Source organism: Chiloscyllium plagiosum, unplaced genomic scaffold (genome assembly GCF_037043375.1).
Source record: "Chiloscyllium plagiosum isolate Xiang-an unplaced genomic scaffold, Cpla_swu_hap1 HiC_scaffold_47, whole genome shotgun sequence".
NCBI classification, from domain to species: Eukaryota; Metazoa; Chordata; class Chondrichthyes; order Orectolobiformes; family Hemiscylliidae; genus Chiloscyllium; species Chiloscyllium plagiosum.
Window position 1 is genome coordinate 6,282,705 of NW_028270185.1, and position 16,559 is coordinate 6,299,263.

General features: G+C 47.8%; 1 protein-coding gene across 3 annotated transcripts in view; it reads left to right on the forward strand.

The window, feature by feature from the left end:
* Positions 1-16,559, forward strand: part of LOC122542686 (ras and Rab interactor 2-like) — a 72,405-nt gene that overhangs the window by 20,144 nt on the left and 35,702 nt on the right. The window contains exons 2-3 of one of the 3 annotated variants that reach the window (XM_043680664.2): positions 5,315-5,510; positions 10,156-10,264. The exons of 1 other annotated variant lie outside the window; for it this stretch is intronic. In XM_043680664.2, coding sequence (XP_043536599.2) covers positions 5,315-5,510; positions 10,156-10,264 — 305 coding nt within the window. The remainder of the gene's footprint in view (positions 1-5,314; positions 5,511-10,155; positions 10,265-16,559) is intronic. One more of the 3 variants, XM_087984000.1, reaches the window with a different exon arrangement.

Genomic DNA, 16,559 nt, shown 5'->3' on the forward strand with positions numbered 1-16,559 from the left:
ATGAGTTTGCGGAAAGAGCAAATTTTTCTTTTCTGTTCCCCTGGTTGTGTCTCATCATTGGTGATGGAAGTAAAAATATTCATGGACAGGAAGTGACATCAGCCCAGGGTGACAAAACCCAGGATATGACATCAGCCCTGGGGGATAGAAACCAGGATATGACATCAACCTGGGTGATAGAACCCAGGATATGACATCAGCCCCAGGTGGTAGCATCCCATCCTCTTTGGAGTGGAGGTTTGGCTTTGTCATTGTCACGTTGCCACCCTCACTGCTGTCCAGCTTCTCTGATCCCATACAGATAAGAACGCTTTGTTCAGACCAATGTCATAAAGCTTGACATCATTTATGTGTGTGCGTGAAGACAGAGGGAGAGAGATTCCAATGTTCTTTCTCAACAAAGATTTGGTTGCTTCTGGGAACAGACAAGAAAGGAGAGGCCACTCTGCGCATTTAGTATAATCTGCCCTGGGACCACCTTCTACATATGCCACCCCTAACCTTGAGAGCTCTAGCTAAAGAGTATATCTTGATCAGCTGGGCCAGTGGGCTGAGGCATGGCAGATGGAGTTTAATTTGGATTATTACGAGGTGTTGCAGTTTGGTGGGTCAAACCAGGGCAGGACTTACACAGTCAATGGTAGAGCCCTCGCGAGTGTTATTGAACAAAGAGATCCAGGGGTACAGCTTCATATCTCATTGGAGGCGGAGTCACAGGGAGACAGGGCAGTGAAGGAGGCTTTCAGCTTGCAAGGTCAGAGCACTGAGTATAGGCATTGGGATGTCTTGCTACAGCTGTACAAGATGTTGGTGAGGCCACATTTGAAATACTGCATACAGTTCTGGTCACCCTACTGTAGAAAGGATATTATTAAACTAGAAAGAGTGCAGAATGCTACTCGGACTGGAAGGTTTAAGTTATAAGGAGAGGTTAGATGGGCTGGGATTTTTTTTCCCTGGAGCATAGGAGACTGACCTTAAAGAAGTCTATTAAATCATGAGGGGCATAGATAAAATAGGTAGCCAACATCTTTTCCTCATGGTAGGGAAATCTAAAACCAGAGGGCATAGGTTTAAGGTGAGGGGGGAGAGGTACAAAAGGGTCCAGAGGGGCACGGAGGGTGGTGAGTGTCTGGAATGGACTACCAGAGGTAGTGGGGGAAGCGAGTTCAATTTTGTCATTGGAGAAACATCAAGACAGATATGGAGAGGTATGGACCGTAAGCAGGCAAATGGGACCAGGCTAATTGTGGAAACTGGGCGGCATGGGTAAGATGGGCCGAAGGGCCTGTTTCCGTGCTGTAGACACCTATGACCCTATTGGCTTAAAGATAAATGATAAAGATGGAGAAGGTATCGATCCAATACAAGAATGAAGGGTGACATGCAGGGAAAAGCCCCACAGTGAGTGGCTAGGATGGTGGTAGAGGCTGGGTGAGCCACGCCCTTTGGAAGAGAGTTGAAGCATTTTCTGGAGGAGGATGTTGCAGGGTACCCGGAAAAGATGGGCGACCGTTGTTAAGTGAGTCATTCGTGCAGAGGGCTAGTATGTAAAGGGGTGGGCTGAATAGCCTCCTTCCATGTGGAAACCATAAGACGTAGGAGCAGAAATTAGGCCATTCAGCCCATCGAGTCTGCTCCACCACTCAATAGAGTCCTGAAGAAAGGTTACACCTGAAACGCTGACTTCTCCACCTCCCGATGCTGCCTGGCTTGCTGTGTTCTTCCAGCCTCCTGCCTGTCTACTTTGGATTCCAGTATCTGCAGTTTTATTGTCTCCCTCCATTCAATCATGGCTGATAAGTTTCTCAACCCCATTCCCCCGCTTTCTCCCGTAACCCTTGATCCCCTTGATACTCAAGAACCTATCACTCTCCGTCTTAAATAGATTATGCCAATGGCTTGTCAGTCATATCGTTGAGGGGTGTTAATATGCATGTGAAGATGCCAATGATGGATATTGACTCTGAGCACATTTTGGATAGGTGCATGGACCAAACGCAGGCAAAAGGGCTGAGTTTAGTTTGGGAAACTTGGTCGGCATGGACAAGTTGGACAGAAGGGTCTGTTTCCCTGTGACTCTGTGTAAATAGAGAGCAGCTTTAACACTGGGTGTAGAATGAGAGTCAGTGCACTCTCTCCACACAAAGAAAAGCTCCATTTCGATCTCACCAGCCAACCTAGAGACAATTAACAACGATTCTAAGTTCATGAGGGGGAAGGAAATTAGGAAGTGATTCTAATAACATGTAAAGCTAGGCCTGGTGAAGACTATGGGCTGGGTGCTGGCAGGTGGGATTAGATTGGGTTGGGATATCTGGTCGGCATGGACGGGTTGGACCGAAGGGTCTGTTTCCGTGCTGTACATCTCTATGACTTTAACAGCAATGCCAATGTGGACCTGCTGGGTAAATAGTGGGCCATGGTTTTAGACCCATCATTGTCTGTGGGGGCTGGGGTGGAAAGTGTGGAAGTGTGCCTGAGCAGTTGCTATGGTGTGTGATAACAGCAGTTTCAAAATAACCCTGATTTGGAGGAGCCGGTGTTAGACAGGGGTGGAAAAAGTTAAAAATCACACGACACCAGGTTCTAGTCCAACAGGTTCATTTGGAAGCACTAGCTTTCGGAGCGCAGCTTCTTCACAACCACCTGATGAAGGAGCAATGCTCCGAAAGCTAGTGCTTCCAAATAAACCTGGTTATCACATCTCCCTCTCCAGCAATGAGATTAAGCCAGTCTGTTCACAATGTTAGTATCACATTTGTTGGGCTTCTAAACACACATTTGAACCACAGCTGCAATAGGCCATTACCCACCACCACCAACACTTCACCCCTGCCTCAGCTCATCTGCTGCTAAAACCCTCAGTATTTCCCTCGTTACCTCAACACTCAACTATTCCCGTGAACTCCTGGCAGATCCAACACCTTCTACCATCTGTAAACATTGGGACCCAAGCAAATTCTGTTGCCCATTTCTTAACATGTACCAAGTTCCATTCCCTTATCGCCCCTGGAGCTCACTGATCAATACTGGTTCCCATTCATGTAAGGTCCTGATTTCAAAACTCTCACCCTCGTTTTCAAATCCCTACATACCCTTCCCGATCTCTGTAATCTCTTCCAGCTCCACAACATTCCAGGATCTCTGTATTCTCAAGTTCCGGTCACTTGAGCGTTCCCGGTTTTAATCGCTCCATCGTGTCGTCTGCTTCCTGAGCCACTAGCTCCGGAAATCCCTTCCAAAACCTTTCCTCCCTCGCGACTTCCCTTTTCTCCTCAAAGAGATTCCTTCGATGTGCCTCGTTGACCAAATGTTGTTAACGCAAACAAAAGCTTTGAATTTCTATAGTGCTTTTTGTGACGCCCCACACACTTTACAGCATTTATTGTAAAGGAGCATTGTGGAAATGGAACTGGACTAGCCACTTGGGGTGGGGGTCAAGGATCACACTTTGGGATCATTGGTTCAAATCCCTTTGTGGGCACATGTGAGGTTTATGTTCAAATTAAGGGATATTCTCATTAATGGTCACCCATAACAGCTCTCACTGATGCTATTTCGAGGGTTTGCCTCCCTTATCCATGGTCCATGTGTGACTCCAGGTGCCTAGTAATGGGGTGGATTCTCCACTACCCAAAGAAATGGCCTAGGAATGCACAGGCAACTCATAAAGGGCAGCTCTTTCCTTTATTGGTCAGAGTATTGAGTACAGGAGTTGGGAGGTCATGTTGCGGCTGTACAGGACATTGCTTAGGCCACTGTTAGAATATTGCATGCAATTCTGGTCTCCTTCCTGTCGGAAAGATGTTGTGAAACTTGAAAGGGTTCAGAAAAGATTTACAAGGATGTTGCCAGGGTTGGAGGATTTGAGCTACAGGGAGAGGCTGAACAGGCTGGGGCTGTTTTCCCTGGAGCGTCACAGGCTGAGGGGTGACCTTATAGAGGTTTACAAAATTATGAGGGGCATGGATAGGGTAAATAGACAAAGTCTGTTCCCTGGGGTGGGGGAGTCCAGAACTAGAGGGCATAGGTTTAGGGCGAGAGGGGAAAGATATAAAAGAGACCTTAGGGGCAACTTTTTCACGCAGAGGGTGGTACGTGTATGGAATGAACTGCCAGAGGATGTGGTGGATGCTGGTACAATTGCAGCATTTAAAAGACATCTGGATGGGTATATGAATAGGAAGGGTTTGGAGGGCTATGGGCCGGGTGCTGGCAGGTGGGACTAGATTGGGTTGGGATATCTGGTCGGCATGGACGGGTTGGACCGAAGGGTCTGTTTCCGTGCTGTACATAACTGTGACTCTATGACTCTTCAGTTGTGATTTGGAAGAGCTGGTGTTGGACTGGGGTGGACAAAGTTAAAAATCACATAACGCCAGGTTTATTTGGAAGCACTAGCTTTCGGAGCGCTGCTCCTTCATCAGGTGGTTGTCACAAACAACATTGGCTCCCATTCATGTTTTCGAATCCCTACATACCCTTCCCAATCTCCGTAATCTCTTCCAACCCCATAACGTTCCATGGTGTCCTCTGCCCCAGCTTTGAAAGCTAGTGCTTCTAAATAAACCTGTCAGACTTTAACCTGATGTCGTGTGGTTTTTAACTTCAGTTGTTAATTCTGGATTAGAGATGATGTTTTGTTCAGCAAAGGTAGGTGGGCCAGAAAGTGGGGAGTGAGGGTGCAGATCAACCATTGTCTCATTGGTGTAGAGGTGCTGGTATTAGCCTGGGGTGGACAAGGTCAGAAGTCACACCACATCGGGTTATAGCCTGACAGGTCTTTTTTAAAAATCACAAATGCTGCCCCTTCATCAGGTGTAGGAGCAATTCTCCGAAAGCTTGTGTTTTCAAATAAACCTGTCAGGCTATAACCTCGTGTTATTTTTGACCTTGATCTCACTGAATGGTGGAACAGGCTCAAGGGGCTGAATCAAGATTAGAGTGGCGCTGGAAAAGCACAGTAGGTCAGGCAGCATCCGAGGAGCAGGAAAATCGATGTTTCGGGCAAAAGCCGAAATGTTAATTCTCCTGCTCCTCAGATGCTGCCTGACCTGCTGTGTTTTTCCAGCACCACTCTAATCTTGACTCTAATCTCCAGGATCTGCAGTCCTCAGTTTCTCCTTGAGGGGCTGAATGGCTGTTTTTATCACCGTCGTCCCCAGGGTGATTAGGGATGGCTGTACAATGCTGCTCTACCTCAATGATGCCCAAGTCCGTAAAAGACATTAGTGTAAGGTGACTGTTCTTGGGAGGCTGCAGTTTGTGCTGGGGCGCTGGTGGTGTTAATGTCGATGGTCTTGTCCCTCAGTCCCTGCAGCCCTCACAAACAGCTGTGCAATGGAGCATACCCGAGGCTTTGCGAGAAGGAGGAGGATCCAGGAAATGTCCCGGTGCCTACAAAGCTCACTCTCTTCGACAAACTGATGCTGTCCCACAACATCTGGCTGCAGCTGGGGATCGAGTCAGCACAAGTCAGGGACATCCTGAGGAATCAGCCGCCAGGGGTAAGCCTGCAGACATCGCCACGTTGGCTCCTCCTGTGCTCGATTGTAGCGTGCTTGGGGTTTCAGTCAACGCAGGAGGAGGCCGTTCGGTCCAGTCTCCCAATACTGGCTCATCGAGTGAAGAGTCACCCTCCTCTTTCCGCTCCCCTGAACACATTTTGTTGGCCAGTATTTACCTAACTCCCCATTGCTTTCGCATTCCTCTCGGGCAACACATTGAAGACCATAACGTAGAGTGAGAGAGCCATATGGCATGAAAACAGGCCCTTTGGCCCAACCTGGTTGACCATGGTGCCCACTCAGCTGGTTCCAATTACCTCCATTTGGTCCATATTCCTCTAAACCCTTCCCATCCATGTTCACATCCAAATTCTTTTAAATATTTTTTATTGTACCAGCCTCAACCACTTCCTCTGGCACCCTTCCACACCCGCACCACTTTCTGGGTGAAGAAGTTGCCCCTCAGGTCCTTCTTAAATCTTTCCCCTCTCACCTTAAACCTATGCCCACTCGTTTTCAATTCCTCATCCCTAGGAAAAAGATTTTCTGCATTCATCCTATCAATGGTTCTGATGATTGTACATACCTCAATAAGGTCACCCTGATTTCTCCTATGTTTCTAGGAATAACGTCCTATCCTGGCTAACCTCTCCCTATAATCCAGGCCGACTGGTCCTGACAATATCCTCGTAAATTTTCATTGCACGCTTTCCAATTTAACAATGTCCTTTCTATAACAGGGTGACCAAAACGTACACAATACTCCATGTGGGACCTCACTAACAACGTATAAAGCTGTAACATAACGTCCCAACTCTGATACTCAATGCCTCGACTGATGAATGCCAGCACGCTAAATGCCTTCTTCACCGTCCTGTCCACCTGTGACGGCACTTTCAACAAACTATATAACTTGTTCTCCTCAGTGAGTTTAAAAAATAAGTCCCCTCCACTTCCCCCCCACCCCTGCCCCTTCCACCAATGTGTCACCAACTCTTCTATCAGCCTAAACAGTTTCCCTCTATTTACTCTCTCAGAACACCTCATCATTTTGAACCTTAAATCACCCCTTAACCTCCTAAAGGGGACCAAACCCAGGCTTCCCCTGCCTCTTCCCATATCCAAAGTCCCTCTCCACTTCATCCATTCTTTATCCGTCTGGTTCCCAGGAAACAGTGATCATAACATTATAATCATCCCCATCTGGACTTTACCTGTTCTCAGGATATTGATATAATGTAATTAGTGCTAAGTATTTTCACACAAAACATACATTACTCATTTAGTTTATAAGAGTGCATTATTTATCTGATCTAAGTTGACATTATATAAAGTGCAAATCTAATCAGTTTGTTTCAATACTGTACTTACTCAGTCCATTTGCAATTAGTTACTATTGACCACACTTATTACATGTTAAACACCCAGCCCAGGGTTTTGTACAGTTTCCAACTTCTCTGTGTTCTGTAGCCGGAGGGCCTTTGACAGTGACTTGTGTCCACACCTTCAGTGCCTTCCCTCCCCTCGGAGTCCTGGACGTTGCAATGTGTCAGTCTCCTACACTCAGTGGAGGAGGTCAGTCATCACACGACACCAGGTTATAGTTCAACAGGTTTAATCATGAGCTTTCGGAGCTCCTTGGTCAGGTGACTTCATTTTTACTGATGATGGTTGAGGGTTAAACATTGTCCCGGGACAGAGCTCCCCTGCTGTTCCCATTCGGATCAGTGATCATAGGAGAGGAGAGGCATCTTATCCTGAAAAACAGCACCTCTAGCAGTGCAGCAGCCCGACAGGATGGCACTGGACTGTCAGACTCTGCTCAGTGTTCCAGCCTGCGCAGAGGGTAATATCCGTGCTGTGAGTTGACAGCGGTATCCATGGCAACACTTGGTGAAGGGTCGGGGCACAATAATGGGGGTGGGGGGGGGTGTGAGCAGTTAACAAAACTCCCACCCCAAACCTCCAGAAACGATCCCACAGCTTGAATTTCCCCGATAACCAAACCAGATTTCAGCCCAGGAGTCAATCATTCTTAACGTACCATTTCCAGCCAGCGATTCAGACTCACCCTGTGTGTTATCCTGATATTTTTGCCATTATGGACAGACAGGCACCTCCCTCTTGACCATCAAACCTTTCAAACTCTACACAGCTCTCTTCCTGGGGAGTTTTGGGTTCATAGTTCTTTGAAAGTGGAATCACAGGTAGACAGACTCGATTCCCTACAGTGTGGAAACAAGCCCTTCGGCCCAACCAGTCCACACCGACCCTCCGAAGAGTAACCCCCCCCAGACCCATTTCCCTCTGACTAATGCACCTAATACTATGGGGCAATTTAGTTAGGCCAATTCACCTAACGTGTACATCTTTGGACTATGGGAGGAAACCGGAGCACCTGGAGGAAACCCACACAGACACAGGGAGAATGTGCAAACTCCACACAGACAGTCACCCGAGGCTGGAATTGAACCTGGCACCCTGGTGCTATGAGGCAGCGGTGCTAACCACTGAGCCACCGTGTCGCCCTGGAGGCTGAGGGGTAGTAAAGGTGGCGTTTCGTATGATTGCCCCTATTGATCGGTGCATTGACTGCAGGTATCCCTCCGCTATCTGAAAGTAGAGCATTCCTGTGCAACCTTTAGTAAGCCGAAATGGTGGTCAGCAAAGAAGCATTAATTTATATGGGAAAAATTCCACATCTTTTCATAAAAGCTAAACTCCTCTCCAGATTCCTTTCGGTTAGTGAAAACAGGCACTAATATTGGTCTTTTGTAAAAGCAAAGTGATGTGAAGTGAACTTCAGAAAAGCGAGGGATACCTGTAGAGGAGTTGGAGGGTCATGTTAGGAGCAATAGAGAGAGGCTGAACAGGCTGGGGCTGTTTTCCCTGGAGCAACAGAGGCTGAGGGGTGACCTTATAGAGGTTTATAAAAATCATGATGGACATGGATAGAGTGATAAGACAAGGTCTTTTCCCTAGGGTGGGGGAGTCCAGAGTTAGAGGATTCTGGGTTTAGGGTGAGAGAGAAAGATTTAAAATGGACCTAAGGGGCAACTTTTTCACAAAAGGGCGGTGCGTGTGTGGAATGAGCTGCCAGAGGAAGTGGTGGAGACGGGTACATTTAAAATGTATCTGGATGGGTGTATGAATAGGAAGGGTTTCGAGGGATATGGGCCAAGTGCTGGAAAATGGGATGAGATTAGATTGGGATATCTGTTCGGCACGAAGGGGTCTGTTTCCATGCTGTTTCCAGATATCCTAACCTAATCTAGTCCCATTTGCCGGTATTTGGCCCATATCCCTCCAAACCCTTCCTATTCATGTCCCCATCCAGATGCCTTTTAAATGTTGTAATTGTACCAGCCTCCACCACTTCCTCTGGCAGCTCATTCCATACAGACACCACCCTCTGTGTGAAAAAGTTGTCCTGTAGGTCTCTTTTAAATCTTTCCCCTCTCATCTTAAACCTATGCCCTTCTAGTTCTGGACTCCCCCACCCCAGGGAAAAGACCTTGTCTATTTATCCTATCTACGTCCCTAGGGAAAACATTCTCTGTATGCTTATTTTGTCAGAGTCCCCTTTAGCATCTTCTGGACCTCAATCAGATCTCCTCTCAATCTTCTATACTTCAGAGAGTATAGACCCAAACTGCTCAATTTCGTTTCCATTTGTCAGCTTTGAGAGTGTAGTGCTGGAAAAGCACATCTGGTCAGGCAGCATCCAAGAAGCAGGAGAGTTGACGTTTCGGGCATAAGCCCTTCATCAGGAAAGATGAAGGGCTTTTGCCCGAAACGTCAACTCTCCTGCTCCTTGGATACTGCCTGACCTGCTGTGCTTTTCCAGCACCACACTCTCGACTCTGATCTCCAGCACCTGCCGTCCTCACTTTCTCCACATTTGCCAGCTTGTCTTTATTTGAATTCTGTGCGTCAAGAGTCTCTCAGAAGAAGCTATCCACGTTGACCTGAAATCAGAATGGGTGTTGGCGTCAACAACAACTTAATTTATGTAGTACCTTGAGCATCCTGAGGTACTTTGTAGCAAGCATTATGCCACGGAATTTGAGCCTGAGCCACTTGAACTGAGCAGCAGGTGACCCTGAGCTTGGGTTGGAGAGGATGGTTTTACAGATCGTCTTAAAGGAAGAGAGAGAGAGAGAGCTAGGGAGGGTATTCCAGGTCCCTGCCAACTGAAGGCACAGCCGCCAATGGTGGAATGATGGGAATATGGAAGGGATACTCTAGAGGCCGGAGGTAGGGGAGTGCGGAGGTTTCCAGGGACTTGGGAAGCCAGAGGAGATCACAGGGACAGGGCAGAGGAGGTGAAGCCCGTGGAGGGAGGCAGAAACAAGGAAGAGAATGTTTTTAAAATGGAGGCAGTGCTTGTCTGGGGGGCCAGTGATGGGGAATGTGAATTGGTGCAAGTTTAGATCCAGCCAACAGCGTTCCGGATGACACTGTGCGAATGGGAAGCGGGAAAGAGCCTGGAGCTGTTTTACATTCTAGATATTTTCCGATACAGTCCGTTCCGTGAGGCTGTGACATATCTTCTGGAGCCCAACCAGGGTCTCCCAGCTCAGAGGTAAGGACTCTACTACAGCACTGATACACTCATACAGAACTGTCTCCTTCCTAATTTCAGACATTTCTGATGTGGAGTAATAATTGTGGGAAAAATAAGATGCTGACAGTTCGACTCGGAAACGGAGCTTCTGGGTGTCAGGATTTTGTTGTTAAGGAGGATGCTTTTGGTAAGTTTCTCCCTGTAACCACTTCCCTTGGGTCTAGGCCATTGACCAGCTATTGAACCTGGATGCTTGGATTGGTGCTGGGTCCACTGCTTTTCGTCATTTATATGAACGATTTGGATGTGAACGTAAGAGGTACAGTTAGTAAGTTTGCAGATGACACCAAAATTGGAGGTGTAGGGGACAGCGAAGAGGGTTATCTCAGATTACAACAGGATCTGGACCAGATGAGCCAATGGGCTGAGAAGTGGCAGATGGAGTTTAATTCAGATAAATGCGAGGTGCTGCATTTTGGGAAAGCAAATCTTAGCAGGACTTATACACTTAATGGTAAGGTACTAGGGAGTGTTGCTGAACAAAGAGACCTTGGAGTGCAGGTTCATAGCTCCTTGAAAGTGGAGTCGCAGGTAGATAGGATAGTGAAGAAGGTGTTTGGTATGCTTTCCTTTATTGGTCAGAGTATTGAGTACAGGAGTTGGGAGGTCATGTTGCGGCTGTACATGACATTGGTGAGGCCATTGTTGGAATATTGCGTGCAATTCTGGTCTCCTTCCTATCGGAAGGGTGTTGTGAAACTTGAAAGGGTTCAGAAAAATTTACAAGGATATTGCCAGGGTTTGAGCTATAGAGAGAGGTTGATTAGGCTGGTGCTATTTTCTCTGGAGCACTGGAGGCTGAGGGGTGGCCTTATAGAGGTTTATAAAATCATGAGGGGCACAGTAGGGTAAATAGGCAAGGTCTTTTCCCTGGGGTTAGGGAGTCCACAACTAGAGTGTGAGAGGCGAAATATATAAAAGAGACCTAAGGGGCAACATTTTCATGCAGAGGGTGGTATGTGTATGGAATGAGCTGCCAGAGGAAGTGGTGGAGGCTGGTACAATTGCAACATTTAAAAGGCATCTGGATGGGTATATGAATAGGAAGGGTTTAGTGGGATATGGGCCAAGTGCTGGCAAATGGGACTAGATTAGTTTAGGATATCTGGTTGGCATGGATGAGTTGGACCGGAGGGTCTGTTTCTGTGTTGTACATCTCCGACTCTAAGGTCATCACACATTGCATGCAGTTGTAATCAGGGTGGAGTCACACACACACACACACACCCACACACATACCCTCCCCCACACACACACCCACACACACAAATACACCCCCCCCCACACACACACACATACACACACACCCACACACATACCCTCCCCCACACACACACCCACACACACAAATACACACCCCCACACACACACACACATACACACACACACACACACACACACACACCCTCCCCCCCCACACACACCCCCACACACACACACATACACACACACACACACACACCCACACACATACACCCACACTCACACACATATACACACACACATACCCCACACACACACCCACACACATAGACACACATCCACACACCCACACACACACACACACACACACCCACACGCACACACAACCACACCCACACACAGACACACCCACACCCACACAAATACACATACACACACACACATAGACACCATCCCTGCTTTAATTGAATACCTAGAATCCCTACAGCATGGAAACAAGCCATTTAGCTCACAGGTTGACACAGACCCTCCAAAGGATAGCCCTCCCAGATACATTCCCCTACCCTACTACTTGACATTTACCCCTAACCTACACATCCCTGAACACTATGGGGCAATTTCCCATGGCCAATCCACCCTAACCTGCACATTTTTGGACACTGGGAGGAAACTGGAGCACCCGGAGGAAATTGTCCCATAGTGTAGGTTAGGGTAGGTTAGTCAGGGGAAATATAGAGTAATAAGTCTGTAGAGTAATAATGGATATGGCTGGGATACGTTTCAGAGGGTTTGTGTGGAATTGTTGGCCAAATGGCTTGTTTCCGCACTTAAGGATTCTAATTCTAATTGATTCTGGGTTTGTGGGCCTGACCACCATCCCTGTTGCCCGTTGAACTGCCTTACACTTCACTGTCCCCCCATTCTCTGTCTCTCTCCCTCGCTCCCTTGCACTTTCTCTCCCTCCCTGTCTCTCCATTCCCTGTTGCTCTCTGCCTCTATTTCCCTGCCCCCTCATCCCTATTTTATATTTTATTTTATTAAACAAATTACAAAAACAGTTTACAACAAACAGTTACATTTACAGCTGCATACAAGAGACAGCAATTTTACAAGGGAGAGGAACAGCAAAGCCAGGCCCCAAACCCTACCGTTCAAACAGTTTACAGGGACATGAGGACAAACCTCAAATCCCAGTTTCACATAAAGATAGATTAGATTAGATTACAGTGTGGAAACAGGCCCTTTGGCCCAACAAGTCCACACCGACCCGCCGAAGCGAAACCCACCCATACCCCTACATTTCCCCCTTCCCTAACACTACGGGCAATTTAGTAATGCCAATTCAGCTGACCCTGCACATCTTTGGACTGTGGGAGGAAACCGGAGCACCCGGAGGAAACCCACGCAGACCCGGGGAGAACGTGCAAACTCCACACAGTCAGTCGCCTGAGGCGGGAATTGAACCCAGGTCTCTGGCGCTGTGAGGCAGCAGTGCTAACCACTGTTATATAAAGAGACAACAGCAATGACAGTTGTACATTACACAGTACTGTTACATACAAAAGTGCAGACAATGCAGACTCTGCAAGCCCCCGCCCCTCCCACCTTCCGACCACGAAGGAAGCCTGCATCCCTATTTTATACCACGACTCTCCCCAATCTCCCGATTAACCAGAGGCAGTGAGTTCAATTGCAACCCTGGTCAGTGAGGACTCGCAAACCTGGGGTTCCCTGTCATGGGTGGTGGGGGTCGGGGGCGTGATGTATGTGCGTGTGTGGTGGGGGTACAGTTGGGAGGGGGCGGGGTGTTTAATCCCTGATTCGCGGTGCCCCAAAACCTCAGCCCCGACCCTCCCTGACACTTGCGCCATCGCTCAGAGATTGGAATAATGTCGTGTCATTCCGAGTATTACAAAAAAAAACGCAAATAAAAAAGGAAGACAAATAGGAAAAAGATGAACAACAAAAATTACACGCAATGGCATTATCTGTATAAGACTCATAGTTTAAACCGAACGAGCAAACTTTGTGGGTGCAGAAGGACAAAAAGATGATGAGTTCAAAGACACGAGAGGAAGTTGATGAGCATAACAATGGAAAGATCAACTTGATTCTGACTGAATTGTGTAATCTAAGAAATAACAAGCCTTGTTAAAAACATGTTGTGTTGCCATCGCTTCCAACCCAACTCTGCGCCCCACTTTCTAAACCCCTGGCACGTGTGGTCAGAAAGAAAATTCCGAATCCACACCCCAACCTGTCTTGGACGCCTAGCCCCGACTGGGGAACAGTTCGGGAGCCTCCCTCGCCTCAGCACCTACTTCCCCTCCGAACACAACAATCAGCTTGGGTTTCCAACATGGGCTGAATGGGCCGAACAGCCTCCGCTCGATGCTGTAAAAGTCCTCTCCTGGCTGTAATCCAGTTGGGAAAGAAATGAGCTAAACCCTGCCAGTGGTTGTTTGGTGGTACCGAATTTGCATATTGCTGAGAGAAATATCATTTTATAGACTAGATTCTCTACAGTGTGGAAACAAGTCCACACAGCGCCTCCGAAGAGTAACTCACCCAAGCCTATTCCCCTACCCTATATTTGCCCCTGACTAACATACCTAACACTGTGGGCAATTTAGCATGGGAGGCGGGAATCAAACCCAGGACCCTGGTGCTGTGAGGCAGCAGTGCTAACCACTGAGCCACCGAGTCATACAGCATAGAGACAGACCCTTCAGTCCAACCTGTCCATGCTAGCTATAATCCCAAACTAGACTAGTCCCACCTGCCTGCTCCTGGCCCATGTCCCTCCAAACCTTTCCTATTCATGTACCTATCTAAATGTCTTTTAAATGCTGTAACTGTGCACACTCCCACCACTTCCTCTGGAGGCTCATTCTACACACGGACAATGCTCTGTGTAAGAGAAATTGTCTTTTTAAAATCTTTCCCCTCTCACCTTAAAAATGTGCCCCCTAGTCTTGAAATTCCCCACCCTAGGGAAAAGACACCTGCCATTCACCTGACCTCGTTTATAAACCCCTATAAGGTCACCTCTCACCCTCATACGCTCCAGTGAAAAAGTCCCAGCCTATCCAGCCTTTCTTTATAACTCAACCCCTCCATACCCGCCAACATCCTGGTAAATCTCTTCTGAACCGTCTCCAGCTTAATAATATCCTTCCTACAACTGGGAGACCGGAACGGGACACAGTATTCCAGAAGAGGCCTGGTGGGTGGCTCAGTGGTTAGCGCTGCTGCCTCACAGCACCAGGGACCTGGGTTCAATTCCACCCTCGGGTGACTGTCTGTGTGGAGTTTGCACATTCTCCCCGTGTCTGTGGGTTTCCTCCAGGCACTCTGGTTTCCTCCCACAGTCCAAAAGATTTGCTGACCAGGTGAATTGGTCGTGGTGAAATTGCCCATAGTGTTAGGTGCTTTAGTCAGGAGTAGATTAGATTACATTACAGTGTGGAAACAGGCCCTTTGGCCCAACAAGTCCACACCGACCCGCTGAAGCGCAACCCACCCATACCCCTACATTTACCCCTTACCTAACACTACGGGCAATTTCCCATGGCCAATCCACCCTGACCTGCACATCTTTGGACTGTGGGAGGAAACCGGAGCACCCGGAGGAAACCCACGCAGACACGGGGAGAACGTGCAAACTCCACACAGTCAGTCGCCTGAGGCGGGAATTGAACCGGCGCTGTGAGGCAGCAGTGCTAACCACTGTGCCACCGTGCCGCCCACAGAGTAAATATAGGTTGGGGAATGGGTCTGGGTGGGTTGCTCTTCGGAGGGTCGGTGTGGACTTGTTGGGCCAAATGGCCTGTTTCCTTACTGTTAGGAATCTAATCTAATCACCAACGTCCTGTACAACCTCAACATAATGACCCATCTCCTACACTCAAAGGTCTGAGCAATGAAGGCAGGCGTGCTAAATACCTTCTTACCCACCCTGTCTACATTAGGTGCAAATTACAAAGAATTATGAACCTAAAAGTTGAAGATTTTCATCTGTTGTCAAGACAATTCACAAGAGCAGTGTTTTGTACTGTAGGGTGCATCGCTAAAATGGGTAGCAGAGAAATATTTGAAGGGATATGGAGCAGGCAGGTGGAATGAGTTTAGTTGGGATTATGGTCAGCATGGACTGGTTGGGCCGAAGGGTCTGTCTCCGTGCTCTATGACTCTTTGACTTTGTAAAAATGATATTTTTTCTCAGTAATACTTAATAGCTCCCTTCCTGAGGGAGATGGGGAGGAATTCCTTCTCTCAGGCAAGTGAATCTGTGCAATTCTTTACCACAGAGGGCTGTTGAGGCTGGGGCATTAACTACATTCCAGTCTGAGGCAGAGAGGTTTTTTATCAGGAAGGGAATGGGGGGTTCTGGGGGAAAGGCAGGAAAGTGGAGTTGAGGATTATCAGATCAGCCGTGATCACGTTGAATGGGAGAGCAGAGTTGATGGGCTGAATGGCCTAGTTCTATTCCGTCTTATGGCGTACTTTGCCAATAGTACTTATACCTCGCACATAAGTAACCCGACTCCGCCCCCATGTTGTGCATCGCTTCCTCCCCTCCCCCTCCTTAAAGATAAAAATCACATGACACTCGGTTATAGTCCAACAGGTCTATTTGGCAGTATAAGCATTCAGAGCGCTACCTAGCTACCTGATGAAGGAGCAACGCTCTGAAAGCTAGTGCTTCCAAATAAACCTGTTGGACTATAACCTGGTGTTGTGTGATTTTTAACTTTGTACACCCCAGTCTAACACCAGCCCCTCCACATCATGGCCTCCTTAAAGACCACTGGGAGAAAGTGCTCCGGGGCTGTGTGTATTGAAAGGTCAGAGCCACAGATCTTTGGTATTGAAGAAACCAAGAATAGGGGATCATGTGGGTGGGTGAGTGAGTTTGAAATCGAAAGAACAGCCATGGTCACGCTGGATTGCCCTCTCACGGGCAATTAGGCATGGGCAATAAATGCAGGCCGAGCCAGTGACACCCACATCCCGTGAACGAATCAGAAAGGAAAGGTATTGTCCCCTCAACGGGGTTTATTGTTGCTCCTGTTTCTTGCCCTCCAAGGCTTTGATCACCTGCTGTGAATCTGCCTATGACTCTCAGGGGGTGTCAGATTTGACCTGATTTACCCTCTTGTAGTGCACTTTGGGGGCATTTTATTAGATTACAATCAGAAGCAGGGACTTCAAACCTG